At 37.9% G+C, this 14,914-nt stretch overlaps 1 protein-coding gene across 3 annotated transcripts in view; it reads right to left on the bottom strand.

Annotated features, from left to right (window-relative positions):
- The window catches only part of clcn1b (chloride channel, voltage-sensitive 1b), a 240,811-nt gene that overhangs the window by 198,688 nt on the left and 27,209 nt on the right, over positions 1 to 14,914 (bottom strand). For all 3 annotated transcript variants that reach the window (XM_039763728.1, XM_039763727.1, XM_039763730.1), the window contains exon 2: positions 5,017 to 5,173. In XM_039763728.1, the coding sequence (XP_039619662.1) occupies positions 5,017 to 5,173 (157 nt within the window). The remainder of the gene's footprint in view (positions 1 to 5,016; positions 5,174 to 14,914) is intronic.

The following is a 14,914-nucleotide window of genomic DNA, read 5'->3' as shown; positions in this document are numbered from 1 at the left end:
TGCCAATTTTCACTGACTGGGCTCATTGTGATTGCCCAGGTGCCCACAGCAATAGCCATCTTCCTTTCTAAGGACAACGATAGTTATAACCATGGGTGGAGTGGGGCAAATGAGTACATGTGGAATACCAGGCACATGGCTTAGATATTAGTGGCTAAAATAAAAAATCATGCCCTGAGAGGGTGTAGGCTCCAAACAGGTGTAGGTGTTAACGAGTGAGTTTTGCTCTGTGGCTAATTGGGGTACTTGGCTGATATGCTACATACACGTGTGGAAACGGACAGATCAGTTGGGTGCCTCATTTGAGAGGTGGAGGCAATGGCTCGTCGCATTCGCACCCAATTAGAGAGGCAGTACTAAGAGGAGCCTGCACAGAACAAAGGGATGAAAAAATAGACTGGCCATGGAGAGACAGAAAGATAAGCAAGAGATGGAGGTTAAATGAAGAGAAGACAGAGATGCAGAGAGAGGCCCGTGCTGCACAGAGCGAGAGGCAGGAGGTTAGAAGTGAGCTTCACGGCTGCAAGATCATGATGCTGAAGAAAGGGTGCTCCTACTGAGTGATTGCCAGGAATTAGGAGTGGCCTGATATGCAGTGCCTCTTGCAAATGCAGAGGGAGTGGTAGGAGGGGACGTATGCGGCTCAGCATGGTGCTCCAGGATTGCTGAGGTCTGGGCAATGGGGACCTGAACCAATGTATGATGGTTGACTGCACCTGTTGATGAGTGTCTTTTTCTTCTGCAAAGTGTGAACAGGATAAGGGGATGAACCACCAGGTTTAAAAGGTCAGTATTTGCAGCTCAAAGTTTTGTAGATCATCTCTGGCTTTAAACCTCCAATTTTAATAGAAATGTATTTATCGGATTTTAACCTAAAACTTCACTTGTTTTTTGTGTTTTTTTTTTTATTTATTGACTGAAAACGCACTGCAATTTAATTTGGAACACTGTTTGTTTTGATTATTTTAATAAAAGCACTGATGCACTTAAGCACCTACCCCTTCCTTTGTGAGTGTCCTCATTTGCTAAGCTCATCCTTTGATTACATTACAGATGATGGTGGATTCATGAGCAGCTGGGATAGTGGAGCTGACCCACACCATCACAGGACATAACAATAGTTAACAGTGCAAAAAGTTCAAAAGTGCTTTTATTAAAACAGGGGCAGTGTTCAAATATAAGTGTAGTGCAATAAGTCTTCTTCAATAAATAATTCATAATACTGCAATGATGAAGAAGTTAAAAATCCAATAACAATTAAAATAGGAACAAAATCTGAGTCAGAATTGCCATTCTTTCACTCAAACCCCATTGCCTCTGTTTCTTTCTTTTTCTGTCTCTCTTGTCTCACCTTGCACACCAATCAGCTCATGCATTCTCAGCAGGGATGAGACACCAGTGAATTTGGTCCACAAATAAATCCCATCCCAGCCAAGGGTCTCCCCCAACCCCCTATCTCCTTCCAACAGTACTGGCTTCAGCTCAATTCTGCATTTACTTTTCCTTTTGAATCTTTATCTTTCAGTTTCTTCTTCTGCTTCTCTGACCTACTCAGACCATTTATGTCCTTGTGAGAGCACTTGGCTGAGGGAAGGCTGAGCCGACTGGTATCATGCATGTGCATTAAGCGCTCTGCAGCTGTCTGTTTCACCTGCACACTTCAACACTAACGAGGTCTGAGCTGTACTATTTTAAAAAAAATATCCTTCACCTGCTAATCTTGCCATGGAACCTGGACATGTTCCACCACACCTAGTTGTCAGGAAGTCAAATACCCAGGCACAGATGGAGCTGCTCAGACCAAGGTCTCTGATCTTCAACACAAGGCTAGAGGGCACAGCTGTGTTAAAGTCAGAGCTACAGTCAATGAACAGCAGCCTAATATAGGAGTTTTTTCTTTCCGGGTGTGCAAGAGAAGTGTGCATGGTAAGGGAGATGGCATCATCTACAAATCTGTTATGGCGATATGCAAACTGTAATTAATCCAGGGTAGCAGGGATGTTGTGGTTAATGTGGATTATTATACTAGTTCCTCCAGACACTTCATCATCAAGAAGGTTAACCCAATGGGTCGATGACCAGTAGAATGCTACACTCAAAGAGAAGGTTAATGAATATTTGTTTTAAGAACTTAGTTGTTATTTTGCTGTCTTCAAATCTTCTGCCATTCCATGTGTTTTGTGGGTAGAATCCCAAGAAGCAGGACCAATCTGACAGCAGGGCAGAAGGACTGTCCTCGACTTATATTTTGTGAGACTGAGGAGCAGATCCTTCGGTGGTTCATTGAAGTTCTTAGAGTGCAATTATATATATTTCATTTTTCTTGGATTTATTCACTTCTCCTCAAGGTTTTGATTATTAAATTTCATATTAGGATTTATTTGCTCTGGATTGCCATTTTAGGAAAATCCTTTCTGCCTTATTTTTGGCCTTCCTCCATTCTGTGCTTATTTTTGTGAATTACAAATCAATAACTATATTAAAATGCCTTGTCCTTGATCAGAAATTTTTATGGTTTACCCACTACCCTTAAAGGGCATTTTTTATGTTTTAAAGTATCTTTTGAAACTTTAAAATCAGGGCTTCATTTTAGGGCTGTGTAGCCTGAAGCCTACCAGTGGTGTTAGGGGTCAGACTGCCAGGGGTAAGGCCTAGTGAATGACTCTTTTAGAAACCTCACCCCCTTTTGTTATTCAGGGTTTACTCTAATTGTAACACTTGAGAAAACAGAATACAAGAACAAAGCAAAAACATTTTGTTTATATTAATATTGTTTGGCCTCACTCCCCCACCACATCACAGCAAACAATTCAGTTCAATTCTGTTATGTTGCATTATTTACAAATAAACAGTTATATGGGCCAGAAGATGAAAAAAATGTAAAGGAAACAGGAAATTATAGAAGCTGAATGGCAGGGCGTGGTTGCTAACAAAACACAGTAAAGAAACCAGCACCAAGCGTTAAAAATCAATGGTTAAAAGGCAAAGAAGGTAGAAAAAACAATAAACCAGCAAAAGGATCTCTAGCCAATGTTTTCCCAATAACAAAAGAATCTCAATGTTGATTTCAGCATTGCCCAAAGGATGGCTAAAGAGCAGGCAACACAGCCATCTTAAATACCCGACCAACATCTGGAAACCAGTGTATGTATCTATGTAGCACAAGAAAACTGAGCATTAAATAGAGGCAATCATGGCAGTATTCAGTCACAAAATGGCAATGTGGTGACTTCACTGTAATAACAATATCTACTAGATCAGATCAATATTTAACTGTGTATGCGGCACAACTTCTGGGCCAGAGTCACATCCAGACTATTGCAACTTTCTGCTTGCAGGAGTACCGGCATGTGTTGCCCAGTTTCTGCGAATGATTCAAAATGCAGCAGCACATCTGATGTTTAATTTATCCAAGGGGACATATGTCATTCCTGTCTTCAGACCACTACATTGGCTTCCTGTAGCAGCACATATTCAGTTCAAATCCTTGATGCTTGCCTATATATGGAGACACTTGTGAATTCCTATGCTTCTTCTCGACCAAGTCTGTTGATGAATGACATCTAGTGATGCCACCTCTGCATGGTATTAATTCTCAGTCCAGACTCTTTTCATGTATAGCTCTGAACTGGTGGATCGAGTTGCCCACCTCCATTCAGAATTCCAACTCCATTAATGTGTTTAAGAGGTTTCTAAAGCCTTTCTTGTTTGGTGAATTTCTGTCCAGCTAATATTAGCTGTTAGATTTTTCGTTATCTAGGATCTGTAGCCTGCTTTTATTTCTGTTCTGAGCTCTCCACTTGTGGTGATCAATTTTGTAACCTTGTCCTGTAACACTCGAAAACAGTCTACCAGACTGATGTTTATTCAATTTTGCTTACCTCTTTTGTAAAACTCTTTAGATGAAAGCATCTACTAAGAAAGTACAGGAAGTCCCCAGGTTACATACGAGATAGGGACTGTAGGTTTGTACTTAAGTTGAATTTGTATGTAAGTCAGAACAGGGGCATTATTTTAATAAATGCTATTGTTGACCAACTGTAACCAAGTGCTCTGCCAATGAATGATGGAGTTTCACCTCTCTGACCTTTTTTATTATTTCTACTTTACTTTCAATGGAGATGGTTTTTCTCTTCTTTACTGTATCACCAGCACGCATCAGAGTTGTGTTTTAGAGACATTATTGAAGGGTCAAGACAAAAGGTTAAGATGAGCTCTTCTGCACAGCACTGTACACGCTATTACAGCAGGAAGGCACTAGTCATCAATGCGTCTGATGTACTGACAAGAGACAACTTCCTGCTATGTACATAATAGTACAAGCAGGCTTGCTATTGAGAATGAATGGGGGCATTGATGGGCAGTTCATCACCAGCCCACCTCACAGTCAGCTCCACTACAGTATGCTTCCTGCAGCGTTCGCCCACCGAGAATGAACACGGTGTGGCCAAAGGCGTGTAGTGAATCACCCCCATTCAATAGGCAGCCATCCGATGTACACGACAATGCTACCCCCTGCAAACCCCGTTCACCCTCAATGGACTCTGTTCAGCCACAACCAGGTTACTGCTTGCAGCATTACCAGCTGCCCACTAAGAACGAACAGGGCAGCCGTGTGTGGTGGGTGGGCAGTGAAACCACTTGCCACCGGGAGCCGCCCGAGGGACACTACACTGTGTGGGTAGTGAAATCGCCCCCCTCCAGCCTCCATCCAGCGACCGCTTGCAGCGTCCCCAGGCTGAAGCTGACGGAGCGGCAATTACTGAGGCGCATGCGTTGCAGCTGTGGCCCTGTTCATAAGTCGTAGGTCGGATGTCCGCAACCTGGGGACAACCTATATATGTAAATGTAAAGCAATAAAATTACATAAAAAAGGAGCAGAGTAAGAAATGCATATTCTAGAAAATGATCAAAAAAAGCAAACAATGACAACTCTTTAGAATCATAACTGTTCCCTCTGCCTTTGTCTGAAGCAAAGTGGAGATTGACCTCATACTGCCAAAAAGTAAAACTGACCTTGACATTTTGAATAAGGTCTTTGCTTCTTGACTTCAGGGGTGAAGGTTTCTTTGGGCAATGTCTTGCCAGGTTTCTTCCATTCTCCTTCCTTCAGCAGACGAGTGGCTTCCTTCTTTGCAAAGCTGCCAAGGTGCTCAGTGTACTGTCCATACAGCTGTCAGAGAGAACAGATAAAACAGGAAAAGAAGACTTCATTCATACATATAAAGTCAGATCTGGACATGTAGAACCCCAACTCCATCTGGGGAAATGGCCTTCCAAGTACAACTTTTGTTTATTTATTTATTTTTCTGGAAGTGCTTAAACATTATTTTTAGACTGGTACACCTCTACTCTCAGTTACACTCAAGAATGCATTCTCACATGAATACGGTTTCCTGTTAACACCAGGGATATCTTTAATTAGAAATGAATCTTAATTAAACCTTCTCAGCACAGAATCTTTGCCAAGAAGTTTAATTTGTTTCAGATATGAGAGAGAAATAGATTGATAGAGAGAAGAAAAAGAGAGAGACAGAATGAAAAAGTGTTTTGGTGTTATCTCCACAGATCTCTGACTCAAAAGTAGTGTCGTCAGTCACAGGTCCTACTGGAGAATTAAGATCCATAATGAACACAGAGAGGCTAAACATTTGTAAGGTTGATTTGCAGCCTGTCAGAGCCATGCCGTAAAGACGCTCAAAGGCGTCAAGGACATGTGCTGCTTTTTTGAAATTCTCACATTCTGCTTTGCCTCTCTGAGTCTTTACCCTTTACAAAAGTGTGGGAACGAGTAGAGGAGGAAGTGCTCTTTACTCCATTATCCTCCATTTCCCACTCTCATGTTTGTACATAAGTCATAATAAATGAGACCCTTGTAAAAATATATGGCTTTAATTATTAACACGGTGTGAGAGATAGCACTGCATTCTGCCCAAATAGCATCTGAGTCACCTTGCGTATCATAACGTACTGATAAAGAAAATAGAAAACATCACCTTTTTACTAAAAACTGTTTTGAATGATTGCTTGATTTATGTGTGAAAGTAAGCAATTCTGGCTAAAGCAAAGAAAGATAATCTTTCTTAATTGTTCTTTACTTCTGCTTTGAGCTAACAAACATTGCCTTTCAGTTGTACTGAATCAGTTCACATTTTTTATTGTATGTAGCACCTTGCAATATAAAATGCTTCACTTTCAAAGGCACTAAGAATGGTGCACTTGTAATCTGTGCCACTTCACTTAAATTTTTCAGCATGTTCTAAGTCTGCTCAAAATGCTTTGACTTTACTGTACAGCGTGTATGCCAGTAAACACACACAATTTATCAACAAAAACATTTATTTATATAACACATTTTCATACAAATGATGTAGCTCAAAGTGGTTTACATGATGAAGAAAGAGAAAAAAGACAAAATAAATTAGAAAATAGAATCAGGGAACACTAATTAAAATAGAGTAAAAGTAAGGTTCGATGGCCAGGGAGGACAAAAAAAAACAAAAAAAACTCCAGATGGCTGGAGAAAAAAATAAAATCTACAGGGGCTCCAGGCCACAAGACCGCCCAGCCCCTCTAGGCATTCTACCTAACATGAATGATCAGTCCTCATTGTATTCACGGTTCACATGGAAGAACTTGATGACTTCTTCACGTGGACTTGATCACGTGGACTTCTGGCTTTTAATCCATCAATGTATCGACTCGTTCATTTTTACTTCATGTTAGAAATCACATTAAAATGTTTTAAATAATCTTCCATCTATCCAGAGTATACCTTAGCAGGGTTAGTCAGGCTTAAAATTTGAGTTATCCCTGAACAGGACAATAATTCCATTAAGGTCAATGTTTAACTCAGTTTAGAATATGGTTGCAATCCAGATAGAATTTAAATATAAGCATATAAGTTACGTGTATAAATGGTTCTGAATTGTTTCAGTGTGGGTGTTTGAGTGTGGACTACAGTAAACTGGTGGCCCAGTGAAATTTGCTTCTCTCTTTTCACTGATTACTACTGAACTCAGTTCCAGTGTATATGATGTGATGGCTTCACCAAGTCACTAATGTGAATCTGCAGAGTGGCAGGGAGATAAGACACTGTGTGGCATTAATCCGTGCCATATAATAACATGTGTGACCTGTGACCTTTGACACTGTGGTTACATTAAACAGGTTAGAAAATGGATGTAGGGATGGAATGAGATGGAATTCCTAGATGGTATAAATTCAGTGTTGAATTTTCATATTACCCCATGGCAGTGAGTGTGGGAATTTGTGTAAGTACCCAGATGATTTTGATTTGGGCTCGGGATACCAGCATTAGACTTAAGGCTCCAACAGATAGTGTTGGTTGGAAGGATGGTTGGTGGGTGGAGTAAGAGTTTTATTTTTGATTAGGATGGCATCAATGAAGAACCTGCACGGTTTTCCAAGAGAATAAGTGACACTGTGTATGTGAGTGAACATCTGTCCAGTTTTGTACCCAAATGTATTCCAATATATATATATGAAATGAATTATTAGGGCATAATGGTGAATAAGGATTCATGTTAACACTGATGCAATCTATACTATAAAGTAGTAGCAGAGCATAAATAGGACAGCGTCAAAGTAGAAGAAAATGCCATGGTGTTAGGAATATGTGAGTTCCCTCTTGGAAAATAGTACAAAAGTAACAAATGCAGTGTGAGACATAACCTGACCATGGTAAAAAATCAGATGTCATGTGGAATTAGTGTTTTAGTTGTGGTCAAGTTAAGAATGAGAGAATATCTGAGAAGTGCAGACACCTTCTTACATGATAAAAGAGGAGAGAAGCAAGAGGTGTTAAAACATAATACTGTTTAAGGTGTGTGCTTTGCCAATGCAAAAGTAATATTTACTCGATCTAAACTCCAAATAGATAAGAAGAACAGTTAGAACACCATTTGAGCATTTTATGAGTGATCTCAGGAAACAATGGGAAAATGATTAGGGTTCTCATTGTTTTAGCAGTACATCCAATCATCATTGACAAATTATTGGAGAAATGTGGCTGCCTTCATAAGACTTCCTATCAGTAGTGATAGAGAATCAACAGAGACTCTTGGCTACTTCAGGTTTTTTGGGTTTCAGATCTTAGACTCATGATAAGAAGACCATGAGTGTACTTTTTGTTCATTTCCTGTGTTGCTGACTTTTACCACTAATTGTATACGTTATAAGAGGCATTGCATATATTCTCTGTTTTGGCTGCACTTTTTCATTGGTGTTTCAATCTCCTTTTTTTTAAGGTGGAGACAGTGAGTAAGACTTCCATTGCATTTGTGAATTACAGGATATTAAGAAAAACTAAAGACGAGAGCACATCGGAGAAATAAAATGATGTGTTAAACTAATAACATAATATCAGCCTCAATGTGTATGAGTAATCGATACATATGGATTGAGAAAGCTATGCATAATTAAACACAAATATATGAAACTGTTGCCAATAAATCCACTTCTCATGACAAAGAAGCACTCCCTTCTGTGATTATAGTTTTATAGTATTAAAACTATACTTAACTATACAGTTTAATCCTTACTTGAATTTGCCAATCAAACACAACATGTCACCATAATAGGAAGTTATGATTAGTTGAGCATAACTGCCTTACGTTTCTGTTCCCCTTAACTTAAAAAACTTCCCTTGCTCTCTAACTCGAAAGATCGGCCTTTCTTATCTGATGAATCTCAGAATGAATTTGTCAAAACCCAGCAACATCACAGAATGCAGACAATGATTATGACACTGGTAAGTTTTTAAACTTTAAACAGAGGATAGGTGATTTTTTTTCTTCCTTAAACTTGAAATTTCCATTGTAAATACTGCAAAAGTATAATACTGGCAATACACGGCAAGAGTAACATTGATTAGTAATGAATGTAAAGCTGGCCCCTCTGTCCTGTTTGCCTGGTATCTTCTATGTAACCACCTGCCCGCTTCCCCTCATGCCTATCTGGCCAACGTCAGCCCTTTCTCCTATCACAATTTACAGATCCGAAGATTTTAAAATTGCTTCTCTCAATGCAAGGTCATTTCAAAGTTGTTTTGACTTTCAGAGAATTTTAATTAAATGCAAAATGTAGATTTATCACAAATCACTCATTACCTGGACAATACAGCTCTGTGTGGAAGCTGATAGAGGAGATTAGATTGCAGAGCCTCACTGAGTGAGGACCACAGTGGGAAATCTGCCTCAATCTGTCCGTCTGTCTGTAGCCAATCAGTCCCTCTGCTCTTTCCTCCACCTCTTCATTTCACTATTCGTGCCTGTCTGTCATGTGCTCAAAGCCACAGCCACATCTTTCCTTTTTTATCCAACATCTTTATTGACTAGCAGCTTTTCTTTGCTGATGGCTGATTTTCTGTATGTTTGACATGTTAACCCCCATGTTCAGTGAAGTACAAACTTTCTCCTCTAAGGGCAACACCAACAACTTGCCCTTTTCTGTGAATCACATTTAAAGAGTTAGAAATAAAAATTGAATAATGACATTTTACCTTCCAAATGTAAAAGCAGAGAATCCAATGCTTCTTTTAATTCTACTTATAGTTTATAAGTCATACATTTCTTAACGTTTGAAAAATTCACAGATGTTAAACTCTGATATAATTCTTTTGAGTTCACAGATGAAAATCCACTCACCCATAAATTTAATTTATCAACCCAGTTTTTACTATACATGGATAAAGAGACTAGCAGCATTGGAAGCAAGTCAAGAACAAGTGCTTGTTAACACTTTCAAATAGCAATATATCATAAAATATTAGCACATTCTGGACTAACCCTACTCTAGAATTAACTCTGACCCTTTTTGAAAAGCATTGGAAAATAATATTTGTGCAAACATTGGAAAGTTTTTTTTATTTGTTTGATTTTCATATGACATTTATGTAGGTGCTCGCTTGTTCTACAAATAAACCCCTGTGTTATTGATTATCAATGCATATTCTAGTTGAAGGCTTTGAGTTTTTAAACTTCCTTCTGCTTTGAAAGAGGACATAAAAAGTCTGAAGTAGCATAAGGTGCCCTAATTCACAATAAACAAGAATAGATGCATCAAATATTTAAACTATGTAATGTAAAAGTCTTAAAGTCAAAATATTCTTGATTGTAGTAGAGACTTGATCCAAAAAAAAGGATCAAAAACGAAAAATTGCATCATATTCATAATCACTGACCTTAAAATAGTCAAAAATGATAGCGCACATGTTTAACCCTATGAGTGTGGCTCTTAGAGGACTACAACAACTGGTTAGAAATAAATACCAAAAATATTATTATAATGTTAATCAGCAACCTCACAATAGCATGAAATGACTCTCCACATTTCGATATTGCTAATCCCTATTTACTCCTTTTTTCCCTTTAGTGTGCGAACCCCGGGGCCAGTTAATGTGGAATGCACTACCTCAAGTCCTGTTGATCATTATTGCTGAACACACCCTTTGGTTTGCTCTTTATCATACGGTAGTAATTTCATGCACAAAATATGGTCTAAAAATGAGGGCTTTTTAGGTCTAGAGGGCTAAAAATAGGAAGGAACTGCAAAAATCCTAACATCTTGCATAATTAGACATCAATACAATTCAAACAGCATATCATATGCTGGGGTTTTCTCAGGCTTGTGAGTCAGTGGGCACTAGATAGAAAAACAGAACTAAAGTGATTTCAAAGTGTTTCTAAGTAATTCTAATGAACTTAACAGTTTCATCTATAAAAACCCTTATCCATTCATATTTGCCAGTCAACTTATGCAGAAAGGAACCAGGGTACTAGGAGAAAGTGAACTCATCACTAACACTATCACCGGACCTGGGACTGATTGCTGATGTCTGCAGTTAGGAAGCAGTAGTGGTAACCTCTGAGAAACTGTATACATTAAAGAGAAACAAATATTATATTATTAAAAACAAAAAAATAGGAGAAGATTTTCAAGTGCAAAAAAATTTAAAAAGAAGAGAATTGTATAGTATGACTACTTGCCTTTCCTATATTTTGAGGATTTTATGTCTTTATAAAGTATCTAAAGAGAAGCAATACTACAGAATCTATTTTTTTTATTGTTGAAATTAAAACAGTTCACACATCATGAAAAATCTAATTTTCCTACAACAATTTTTTAAATGGGACCTGAAGTTATATAAAAATGAACAAGTTTCAAGTTTCAGTTGTCCTAGTTTTGGACTCTAAGTTTAATAAAAAGCAAAGTATTTGTTCAAAAAGAGAGGGATGATAATTTTTTAGATACTGTTAGAATGTCTAATCTCTTTATTTATTTTTTTTTTTACTTTGTTATTTTGTTTTGCATTTTGGACATTGACAATGAGCATTCTAATTTCCTTGTATTATTCTCATCTTTTTCTGCCCGTGGCAACATCTCATTCCTTATCCTTTCTGGCTAGTTGATCTCCTGGTCATAATTTATTTTTTTTTTCTCTGATGCCCAGCATATCATCATTGCATTGCATCCTACTTTCCGCTTGTTTTAGTCTGATACTTTGACACATATTTTCTCTTAGTTCTCCCAACTTCACATTTACTAATGTTGTTCATCTCAAGCTCTGGAGACTACAATTTTCATAACAGTATTCAGATACCAGTAATGGCGCACCACACGATAACGTGCAGTGACTGCACTTGACTTGAGCTTTCATAGTTTTCCTACTCTTTCTCTGTACGTTTAGCATTCATTTGCTTAGAGATTGATGCGCTTGTTGTTTACTGAGCAGCTCTTCTTTTCTCCACCTTAGCGGCCCGCTTCTTCTCTTTTTTCATTGACATCTTTTGTGTTAGAACTGATTAAGTCAGTGTTTGTGTTGCAATTACTTTGTATGTTTTCCTTAATTTTTCACTTAAGCTGGCACTTAAGTCTTCAATCTGCCTCAAGAATGATTTAAGATATGAAGAGGTAGGGGAAGTGACGGCGATGGTGGTAGGGAATGAGACTGGCGCCAAAACACATGTGCCACATGGCCACCATATTGGCCGCTGCCGAGAGTTGATTCTACGATAAAATAAAAAAAATAGAGGAACAACCTTGAAGGTCAATCATCGCCCAGAAAGTGAATAGTAGACGTCACGTAGTAAACGTGTACTGAATTTCAGGTGAATAGGTGAAACGATTTGCGAGCTACAGGTGATTTTAAATCCTGGACAGACAAACGAAAAGCCACGGTAGCGTATTATATAAGAATATTATTGAGAAAACTGAGACTTCAAAAAGGAATGCCATGAGAATGGGGGAAACCATGCTAACCTATCCTCATGTACCCACTTTACAACTCAACCACCCATCTACCTTGACATTTATTTTATTTCCCTGAAAAGATTTGAGGAGGGCAGTTTTCATATTATCATATTAAAAGCAATTATTTCAAAAGCCAATCCTTTACATCAAAGTTAAAGTAATCAAGAATATGCTTCCGAAAGCCATTGCCAAATAATTTTTCAAATTTCCTTATTTCCAAACCCAATTTAGAGTTGTGACGGGCAGCACTGTTTCAAGATGGACCAAAACAAACCTGCACCTCAGCACACACACCCACACTCCTTTTTTGCTGTGGCAGTTTTGAGACTCCATGAACACGAGAGAAACAGAAAAAAAAAAATATAAACACAGGCATAGCCTGTGAAATCCACAGAGGCAGCACCAAAGTTTGAATCCTGGAGTCACAAGCTCTAAGGCAAAATGCTTCCATTACAGTTGCTGTTTTTACTTTAAATTTCAAATTATAAAATAAAAGTATGATTAATGATGAGCTAAAGGTTTGTGCAAAACTGAATCTGCACAATAGACACAATGTGCTGTGTTAGCTGGAAACAAATAAAGTCATTTTTGAGACAAACCAACACATGCACAAAAAAAGGAAAAATAAAATTAATACATTTTATAAGGATTTATCCACAGATCAGATGAAGCCTGGTGCATTATGCTGACCTTTTTTCCCATTGTGCTCATGAGCTCGAGGTCATCATCTCTGAGACCACATGACTAGAAACATGGGAGTAAGCCTAACAACGGTTATGCAAAATGGCATCTAATAAAGAAAAAGGCAAAAGGATACTAAAAATCAGCACTGATCATGATACACAAGAAGAAAAGAAATTAGTTTCTTTTTGGAATTGTTCTAATTCTGTATGTGTCTGCTGCTCATTTCATTAGTTTTCTAGTGAAAAAATAAAATAAATGACCTAATTTTATGTTAAATGTGGACATTTTGTTGATACATGAAAGATGTGCTGTGGTTGTTTTGGTAGTATGATGCCCAGTTTTGTCAACTATGATCACAATCCTAAAGGATTGGGCAGTTGTCAGGTAAACAGCATGAAGTGAGTTTCCACATTGTGTGCATTCCTGCCAAACAAACAAAGTAATGTACACAATGGTGTGTTTTGATGCATCTTCACGCAGAAAATATGCAGTATGTCACATTTTTTAAAAAAAGCACACTTACTTGGTGATTATACCAAGAGATATAAAATGTATTCACTTTTACTGGTGGAGAAAACCACAGTTAGAGGGGTATTTAAGGAGCAATATTCTTCATTTTCTATTCACCAACAACTCTTTAAAAATAAAAAGCTCTCAAAAAATTAATTTTAATGAGTTTCAAATTTTGCAATTGACAAATTGCATGCAAAATGATTTAACTTCTGTTTCACATTACTGTAGTAAAATTACCTACAATGGACTGTAATTGCCAGCAGTCCTGGGATCACAGTGCCTTTGGGCAGCTTTGGTCGTTGCCAAATCGGCTGCTGAGAAAAAGACAATGAGATGCTGGATTTAAGAGAAGGTTGCAGAATGGTGATCACCTTCTGTGTTGGTTATCGTTTCACTCCTGACCCATGCCATTGGATTACAGTTTTCACTGGATTTGTGTTGTGTTTTGTGCCTGCTTGTTTATGTGGTTTAATTTGACTTGGACCTTTCTCCATTTCAAGGTGTCCTCTGAACTTCTATAAATCATCTTTGAACAAACTGCATTAAGGTACGACAAAACTTGACATTAAATTCAGGAGGCTGTTCACAGGGGGGTTGTCACCATCAGCTTCCACATCTGTGAAATTAGACTGTGTTTTTGGAATGTATTGTGAGTGTTTATCATGAAGTTCATCGTGGAGTGCTAGCGTTTTGCAAATTTCTTTTGTATCTGTGTTAGTTAATTAATTATTACCATTGGAGTTATTTTGTTGGGTTTCTGTGTGTGTACTATTTGGTTAGTTGTTACTGTATTCATTAAGTATTTAATACATTCTTTATAACTGATTTATTTAATCTATGTTACATGTCTCTGTATGCAAGCTGAGTCAAGGCCGGCGTCTTGGCATCCCGAAATGAAATAAACAAATCAATATTTTATGCAGTGAGAATTTCAATGCCTCGTTGCCACTAAAAAAACTGCATGCAAAATTGAACTTGGCTATTCCACTAGTGAGGACACAGCAGCAATCCAACAATAATTTACTATACAAAGTACAGAGCAAACAATGGAAATCAGTAAATCATAATAAGATGCAACCAGCATCTGTAGAAGTTAGGGTCCAATAACAGTTCAGTAAGAGTGACCCAGAATACTAAAATGGCATCAGCCTTTCCACAAACCCCAAAACACTTACATCAATGTGACTCCCCCAAGACAGGATGAAACTTCAGCTCATGAAACCAATGATAGATAGATAGATAGATAGATAGATAGATAGATAGATAGATAGATAGATAGATAGATAGATAGATAGATAGATAGATAGATAGATAGATAGATAGAGTGACATCTATCAGCCACCAGGCTCTACAACTTTGGCAAACATGTGCTGTTTCTTATAATCTTTGAAGACATCACATTTATTTTTTTTTTGTATCACTTGAACTATATCATACAGATAAG

The sequence above is a fragment of the Polypterus senegalus genome, chromosome 9, assembly GCF_016835505.1.
Source record: "Polypterus senegalus isolate Bchr_013 chromosome 9, ASM1683550v1, whole genome shotgun sequence".
NCBI classification, from domain to species: domain Eukaryota; kingdom Metazoa; phylum Chordata; class Cladistia; order Polypteriformes; family Polypteridae; genus Polypterus; species Polypterus senegalus.
This window is presented reverse-complemented; position numbering and strand designations above follow the sequence as displayed.